This window comes from Phodopus roborovskii, unplaced genomic scaffold, assembly GCF_943737965.1.
Source record: "Phodopus roborovskii unplaced genomic scaffold, PHOROB, whole genome shotgun sequence".
Taxonomy (NCBI): Eukaryota; Metazoa; Chordata; class Mammalia; order Rodentia; family Cricetidae; genus Phodopus; species Phodopus roborovskii.
This window is the reverse complement of record NW_026126469.1, coordinates 6,040,310-6,049,008: the sequence shown is the minus strand read 5'-3', so window position 1 is coordinate 6,049,008 and position 8,699 is coordinate 6,040,310. Positions and strand designations below refer to the sequence as shown.

Here is an 8,699-nt window from a genome sequence, read left to right as displayed (position 1 = left end):
AAAGAACGGTGAGGGAGACATCAAAAGCCCTCTCATTGTCATGGAAGAAGGGAGGGAAGAAGGGAGAATTGGCATATTCAGAGATCACAGGGCCCATTCTCAATGTAGCTACGATGTCCAGGTAAACTGCAAAAATTCTTTCAAGTGATGAAATACCTTTTGGTATACAGATAATCCAGGAATGTCTTCCAAGTACAAAATTCTGCTACACCTGAGTGAAGCAGATACTTCCAAGTTTTTCTTTTACTCAGCTAGTGAATGGAGTCTAACCTCTTTAACTGGCATGCACTAGGCTTCATGTTCTTTATTTCATGCCATTCTGATAAATGATTAGGAAACAGCATTTCCCCACAAGCACAGAAGCAGACCTCATCAGATAGCTCCATAATAAAGACCTGACAATGCTCTCAACTGAGCACAGCAGCAGTGTGAACACAAATAGGACAGTATCAAAAAGGTAGTTATATACAAAATGATACCCACACAGGAGTCTAAATACCCGTTACTGACGGTTTTTAAGTTATTTATTGGAAAGCATAGACTTTTTGAACAACCCAATTATCTTGCCATACAAGATTGAAACACAAGCAATATAAATATTTAAAATTTTGGTATAAAATTAATAGCTGGATAAAAGATCCAAGCCAATCAAGAAGAAAGAAGATTTTAGCAATATTTCTGTGAATAGCCTTCTTTTTTTTTTTTTTTTTTTTTTTTAAACTCAATTGACCATCTGGGCCAATAGTTTATTTTCCTTTTCTATTTTATTTTCCATTTTGAAAACAGCCCTGCATTTCAGCACCAAGGTTCTCCTTTTTAAAAAAGTTAGAACAGTTCTGTTTATACTTCTCAAGACTTTGGGTCTGATGGTGGAATCATCTGACAACTCCAAAAGACAAAAAGTACCCTCATATTTCCTTTAACTTCAAACCAGTTCCATTCTATTCTATGCAAAACAGAAAAAGATGAACACAGTTCAAGAGAGCTCAGTGAAGCAACTAAATAACTGCTTCATAAAGTACCAAGTGTAAACAAGACCACATCAATGGCCATAGAGAGATGATGTTTTCCAGCTGGTGGCAACTTTTATCAGCTCAAAGTTGAGACTCCGGCACATGGAGCCCAAAGCCAGTGCTTATCAAAGCGCCAACTGGTGAGGATTAACTATGAGACTGCTTTACAAATGAAGTTTTTGTTTTCTACTTTCTTAAAAAAACAAAAACAAAAACCCATCTGAAAAATCTGAACTGTAATAATCTAAAACTACCTTAAAAATAACTATCTTAGAATGTTTAACACCACATCTTGAAGTTAGTAAGAAATTACCCAAGCAGTGTAAACAAGCCTTAAATATCATAGTAGAAAAATTCACAAAGATTTCAGTAAATATTAAAAAAAAAAAAAACCAAAAAATCAAAAAAAAAAAAAAAAAAAAAAAAAACTACCTGCAAAAACACAGGTATCACTTAGTTGTGTAATCAGAGAAATTCTTAGATTTTTTTTTTTTTTTAACATTTTCCCAACACCATAGTAATGGTAGCTGAGATTTCCCAGTATGTGCCTCCATCTGAGGTTTGTTAAGAGGCTCATGTGCTTTTTCTGTAGTCATTGTTTTGGTCTTCATTGCATGTCTCTATCAATGGATGTTACTTAGTCCTTTCCATGCTGGTTCACCATTGGCATTACAGCTACATTTTTGGTTCTACTTTGTAAAATCAGTGTATTTATTCCATCTGTCAAATCTCTGGTTATAAATGCAGCTTTACTAAAACGGTCAGCCTCGCTTGGTTAGTCTCTCTATGACTCTTGCTCTGCTTCCATGTTTGAGATACCAAGAAGATAGTCCTTGATAGTTATTTAGCTAAATAATGGGTTATTTAGACATGGTAGCATATTAAAAACTTTTAAGTTAAAAGTCTGTACTTGGAACAAAACCTGTGGCCTGGAGATCTTGCTGATAAGTGGTGGGCTGATTTTAGTAATCACTGCTGGACTCCAAGCTAACATATTACAAGTTACAAGGAAAAGGGATCCTTCTTGCATCCTTGCCTTTTCTTTCTGGGTGCTGAGTTATACCCCTAGCCCTGCCTTTCCTTTAAATTTCTTCCATCATTATATTCCTCTATATAAGCACTATTCAAACAACTACCTCAAGCAAAGACCAATATTTAGTGCTTTAAAACCCATCGAATAATTCATTAAATTAAAATCAGCTTATTGGAGTTGACAGTAATTTCTCTTTATAAAGTCTGATAATTTTAGGGAAAGCCTTCAGAAAGTTCTAATGAGGTCAGAGCTGATGACTTTCTCAAATTTTATATTAAAAGTTAAATTTGAGAAAATGATATAGTAAATTTTGAATGGTTCCAGAACTGTCTAGATAAATAGCTATAGAAATGTCAATGTCAAATGATTCAACTATAACAAGACAGTAGACATTTTCCTCTATGTCTTCATTAGATTGAAACTTTCTTCAGGTTGGTATACTTTTCTTCTATACCCTCTGCCCACCCTTGCCAAGTACTTTCCAATGAAAATAATTTGGAATGCTTGTTCTAAAGCTATACTAATTTCTTAGAAATGCTCATTACCTATTTGTTAGGTACTTCTCCTAGACCATATCTTTGATACCAAGGCATCCCAATTGGTCTCCATACCTCAAAGACATGTAGCACCGAGTGAGAACTTAAATTCTGCTTTACTTTTGCCTTTGCTCATGAGCTTAGTCTTTTAAAAATTGAAACCCTTGAAATGAGCTTAAGCCATGGATTAGGCACTACACTGACTAGTTTCTGTAATAAGACATGTTTTAATCCCCTGGGATTTGAAATGGTCTCTTTGCTTCCAGTTCATTTCACTTAGGCTATAGAGAAAGGTTTACAGATTTCTTTTTCTTCCGTTTGGCTCAGTTACAGTGAACATAGTGCAGCATTCAAATGCTATTAAGCAAATGCAGCCCTACAGGGATATGCACTTCGGTAAATCAATCTGCAGAAGAGAACTATCTTAATTAACCTGCAGTATATTTGACCAAAAAAACCTTCCGAGATGTTCTTTACTTTAGGATCTGTAGCCTCCATCCAGAGGTTCTGCAGGTCTTGTAAGTGTCCGTGGGATGTCATCATCTTTTCATAGATGCAAGGATGATAAGGAACCTTACCTTCCCCAGAAAAAAAGATATGGTCCTGTGGCACTATCCCCATTTTATTGGCACAGAGGCCCATGAACACATCATCTATGTACAGACTGGAATTTAGCATCTGTGATGCCTCATAGACTTTGGCAGCTACGTCACTGGAGATGATATAGGCAGCACCAGCTGTATAGTCAGGGTAAGCTGGCCAGTGGTACATTTCATAGGGAACATAGTACTTGCTGCTTTTATCCCTAACAGGAGGGCTACCACGATGAACATGACCAATCCAAAAGTCTCGAATACCAATCTGGTCTAGCCTTTGAAGGTATTCAATGAGGTTTGGCATGTGAATAAATATATCATCATCGGCAGTCATCAAGAATTTGGCATGTGGACAAAAGGTGTTTGTCCAGCTGAACTGAAGGAGTAATTTTAAAGTAAGATTGTAGAAAGAATCAACAAAATCTTGCTGAATTATATCCTTGTATACTTGATCTTCCCAAATCAGTTTCTTTTGCAGCTCTTCTCCCTTTGGTGGAGCAGGAGTTCCTAAGGCAAACAGAATTTTGATGTTGGCACTAAGTTGGGACTGGACATAATTCTCATTGCCCCACGTTTTTCTGATTGCAGAACGCTGGTCATAGTTTGTAGGGGCAGTCTTTATAAACAGTAAGAGGAGGACATCTTGTGCTTGGCACTTCTCTTTGTGGTTGATCAAGTATCGGTAGTGAGGTTGCTCAGAGCTGTGCTTGACAGACAGGGAGTTATTCACAAAGTCATAGCTATTTACGAGGTATCTGTAGGAGTAGGACTTCATATGGTTCACAATATGATTATTGATTGGACCCCAGAAAACCATGAAGCTTAATATGAAACAAGTGGCAAATAGCTGGAAAAATTTCCACCTTTTGACTCTTCTGCCACTAACAAACATTGTCATGTTCTCAGGGATGTTGTAAATGGCTGCTTGCTTCTTCAAGACTACAGCACTTGGTATTTGTAGAATAGATATGTTTCTTAATACATATTGGCCATAAAATGGGGAAAGGTCTCATTCCACAGAATATTCCCTTCTAGCAACATTTCTCTGGGATTTCAGGAGAATGGAGCTCTATAGAATGATGACACTGACACATCCAAGTTTGTCCACCCTGGCATTCCTCATAAAATTCTGTGTACAGCCTCATGCAGTTCCTCCATGTGGTTCTTTCTATGAACATGCACTGTGATCCTTCCAAAAGAACAACACATGAATGGGTCACTGAGTTACCACAAAGAAAAAGATTACTCCTTGTCCCTTAAGCCAAATGTGACATGATTAGTTATCACAAAGTACAAAAAATACTTTTGTATTGGTGGCATTAGCATAGAACAAGGGTTATACTTGATATAGTCTTCCTTTTTAGAATACTTCCTACTCTTGAAGAAGGAGCCCCTGCCCCCATAGCTATCATTTCATATATTTGCAATTTAAATGCTACAAGTGTACATATATAGTCAGGCTTTAAGTAGTTACATAGATAAAGGCAAAGCATTCATTGAAAATTAACTTCATCAGTTAAGTTACATCAAAACTCCCCCATACTAGGAAAAGGGATAAGAATAAATTTTCTTTTAAAAATATCAAGGTTCACAGTTAAGGAGTCAAGATTTGCTTTTCAAAAGCAATTTCCAAACTCTCAAATTACTTTGTGAACCCCAAATCTGTCCAGGCAGACTCCTTACATGTTCTTTATTATTTGGAAACTCAAAAGTCACTTCATATTTAACTTGTTCTAAATGGGGAAGTAGGAACTACCCAGTCTTTGTGGTCAGGGACTGTGACCACTAATGGACTGCTAGCCACTTACTGACTGGTGCTGACTGTATCATGCACTTTACCACCAACCGAGAGAAACTAGGAAAGTGCCAGTAAACTCAGTCTTCACCAGAACAAATGTGAGTATGCATAGATGTATAGGGAAAAAGAGAAAGTCAGATAATTTACCCAATTACATAGGGGTTTTCTAATTTGAACATATTCAGTCTTCTTCCTTAACAACTGTTGTTTCTATACGTGTGTGTGTGTGTGTGTGTGTGTGTGTGTGTGTGTGTTGAAATGTACTTTACTCATCTACACCAGAAACTCAAAAGTCTTCCTTTCCCTTGCTGTATCTCCAATTGTTTAATCCCATGAGACACTTCCTCTCAATGTCTTTTTACCATTTAGGTCATCATTGCTTCTCATCCATACTAGACTCAAAGATGCCCTTATCAGCTACTAGTTAGAGTAAGCTTTCCAAAACTCTGATATAACCATGAGCTCAAATGAGCTTATCAAAGCCCCCTAGACCTTCCCAGCAGCTAATGACAAGACAGAGCTGGGTTATGAGTTAGCATGACACCTAAGATCCTTTTGAATTTACCTCTTCAGCTACTCTATTACACTGTTGGACAATATCAAGTTACTGGTTATTTTTGTACCCTGCCTGCTCTTTGCATAAGTAGTACAGTGGACTGGCATGTTCCTTCTCTCTCATAGCATGGTGTGTGCTCATTCCCAGTTCTACAGGTATCCTTCAGCTAGAAGCTTGAACTATATAGTCCACCCACTCTGTCAAAGATGTTCTTCATTTGTACCTAGAAATATACTTGCTATTGCCTTGGGGTGGTAGATATGGTTCCTGGACACTGGTTAGGATTAGGAGGGAGAATAAAAGCAGAGTGATTGAAAACCCACAGCATAAATCCCAGGGCAAAATGCTGCTTTGTACCTACCGAGACTAGTTTGTAATCGTGTACCTCTATCCTTCACATTGATAGAAAAATGATTGCACACACTGAGAACCATGAAGAAGTAGCCTAATTTCAGTTGTGACATCGCCTGCCAGACTGGGTTTTCAGATTCTGCTTTATTTCCCATTCTCCACTATTGCTCTGAGTCAGGGTAGTAGCTACAAGGGCAGGTCATGAGAAATGTCCAATAAAGGTGACTAAAGCAAGCCCCACTGAGACCTTGTTCATAGCTAATCAAAATGGGTAGTACAACATGGTAGGATATAGATTTTAAAACTGCAAAAACTTCTTAAGAAAGCCACAAATGCAAAAGAAAAAAAAATAGACTATACAGAAAGCAGTAGATGCCAGTCTTATGTTGTATGCATTCAAGGATGCAATGTTGATGTTAATACATTAGTAGGTCTGATTATGAAAAGGCTGAATGCCCTACTCCAAAGAACAGACCAGAATGGCAATCCTTTTCTACCCCTTTATTTATATACTTATCACACCTGGATTTAATGCTCTGAAGAAGGTGATAAAAACAAGAAACACTAGTTTCTGATGCTGGGTTCTGCCTCAAGTTTGTAAAATAACTTTCATTCAGGGGCAATGTTTCTGTTTGTTATCATTCAGGTAAGGATGCCCGTGAAGGCCAAAAGCAAGGGTGTTTTGCCTCCTTCACAATGTACCATGAAAGACCTGGAGACTTAAATTGAGGTAATAGATAATTCTTTAAAGCAACATCAATCAACATTTAAGAAATCTAGGAACACTCTCATTGGGGACAAATCTATTGTTTCAACTCCAACAGACCTAGGAGAACAAAGGTTGTTAAGTGTGGTCATTAATACTGACTTGTGGCTCTTTAGGATCTAGAAACACCTGGGAGACAAACCTTTAGGCATGTCCAATGGATGGAGTCCTCTACTGAATAAAGAAGGGAGGGAGCAAGCAGAAGACCAGTGTTCAATTTTGTCTGCTGCCTGACAGTGGAGAGATGCACACTGTGACCCATACATCTTCCCTCTGCTGCCATGACTTCTCCACCATGATGGATAGCACCCTCAAACTGTGAACCAAAGTACACCTTTCCATCCTTAAGTGATTTTTGTCAGGTTTGTATCACAGCAACAAAGGAAGTAATAGTACACTAAATTTTGGAATGTAAGGAAGTGCACAGATATTGGACTGGGGACTTAAGAGCTCTTCCAGATTCCCAGCAACCCACTGCTGCTCACAACTGCCTCTAACTCCAGTTCCAGGGGACCCAATGCCCTCTTCTATGGTTCATAGAAATGAATGCAGGCCAAACACACACACACACACACACACACACACACACACACACACACACACACACACACACACGCAAAATACAGGCACAACTAACTTCCTACCTTTGAGCTGTGCTCAGCCAACTCCAATGCCAGCTTACCTTGTGCATTCTTACCAAGCTCATTTACAAACCTGAGCTTAGGAGACTATCAGCTTGTGAGTGCACTCCTCCAAGCATTAAAATGCTTTCCTGACTCACCAAAGATACTAGATCCCTACAGTGAATCAGGGCCCTGACTCAGCATGGTGTTCTGTTGCTGCTGCAGCTGCTGCTAAAATAGCAACTGGTCCAATAATGATCATTTGGTTCATGGTGTTTATGTGTTTACCTTATGTTCCAATGTTTTTGCAAATACTCCAAGTAGACCTCTTAATTAGTTAAAAAAAAATTTCTGAAAAATGACAAAGACAGCAACCTAGACCACTGCGTTTAGTGTATCAGATGAGTTTGAGAATGAGATTTCTCCTACTCAACAACAGAGTCAAATGATGTTCACTATTTACATGCACTATAACAAAATCCCACTGAAAGTGTTGGTGTGATTAGAGGAAGATTTAGGAAAGGGAAACTACTTGTTTATGTCATACCTTTTCTCTAATGCCAAAAGAACCCAAGTTCTCCAAGTAGAGCAGCCATGGGAAGCATCTCCCAGCCCAAAGAACAGCAGAAGCACTAGCCTCCCTCTGGACCCCAGAACAGGAGTGAGCAATGCTGCCCTGGCTCTTTGCAACCGGTTCCCTGTCTCCTCTAGTACCTCACAGCACCTTCAGTCTGCTTTCAAGCACATCACTTAGTGTAGCATCTGTAGCGCAGGCAAGGCCACTAAAGAGAAGCCCACAAGTTGGCTCATCAGGTAGAAGAAAATGTGGGGCACTGCAGAAAACACAAAACAAGTATGAAGTTCAGCACCCACTTTCAACACAGTGCCAAGCAACAAACTGGAAACAACAGTCTCCGCTGTTCCCAACCAGACTTGTTGTGTAACCTTGGGAAGCCTTCACTTCACTGGCTTTACTAGTCTGCACATGAGAGGTAACATCAGTACAACGTTACTGGAGGGAACTAAAAATTACAGGTCACTCAGAGCTTACTGGGAACATGGAGCAGAGCACTGGAAAGAACAGGTTAGAGAGGAAGCAGCAAGGCATTTGTACTACAGCTCCAGTTTATTTCTATTTTGGAGAGAGGAACTTCATCTTTTTTTAAAAAAAGTAATCCGAAAAATGAAGACCAGAAGTAGAGAATTAGGGGCTCAGAGGCTAGTAGTCTTCACCTCTCTCAAGAGGACCCCCATTCAATCCCCAATACCAATGTCTGGCAGCTCACAAAACTGTAACTCCAGCCCCATGAGATTTGACACCCTTGTCTGATCTCCAAAGGCACCTGCACATGTACATCCACCACACACACACACACACACACACACACACACACACACACACAAATAAAATTTTTAATTTTTTTTTT

The 8,699-nt window shown here is 39.0% G+C and overlaps 1 protein-coding gene across 1 annotated transcript; it reads right to left on the bottom strand.

Moving 5' to 3' along the window:
- Positions 1-2,628: 2,628 nt before the first annotated feature.
- Positions 2,629-4,123, bottom strand: B3gnt5 (UDP-GlcNAc:betaGal beta-1,3-N-acetylglucosaminyltransferase 5). The gene has a single exon (XM_051191129.1). It carries the CDS (start codon positions 4,074-4,076, stop codon positions 2,943-2,945), a length of 1,134 nt encoding a protein of 377 aa, XP_051047086.1. The 5' UTR covers positions 4,077-4,123; the 3' UTR covers positions 2,629-2,942.
- Between the last annotated feature and the right edge of the window lie 4,576 nt (positions 4,124-8,699).

What these genes read in the sequence shown, in the direction of transcription:
- B3gnt5 (XM_051191129.1), bottom strand. Translation starts at nt 4,076, where the DNA reads ATGACAATGTTTGTTAGTGGCAGAAGAGTCAAAAGGTGGAAATTTTTC.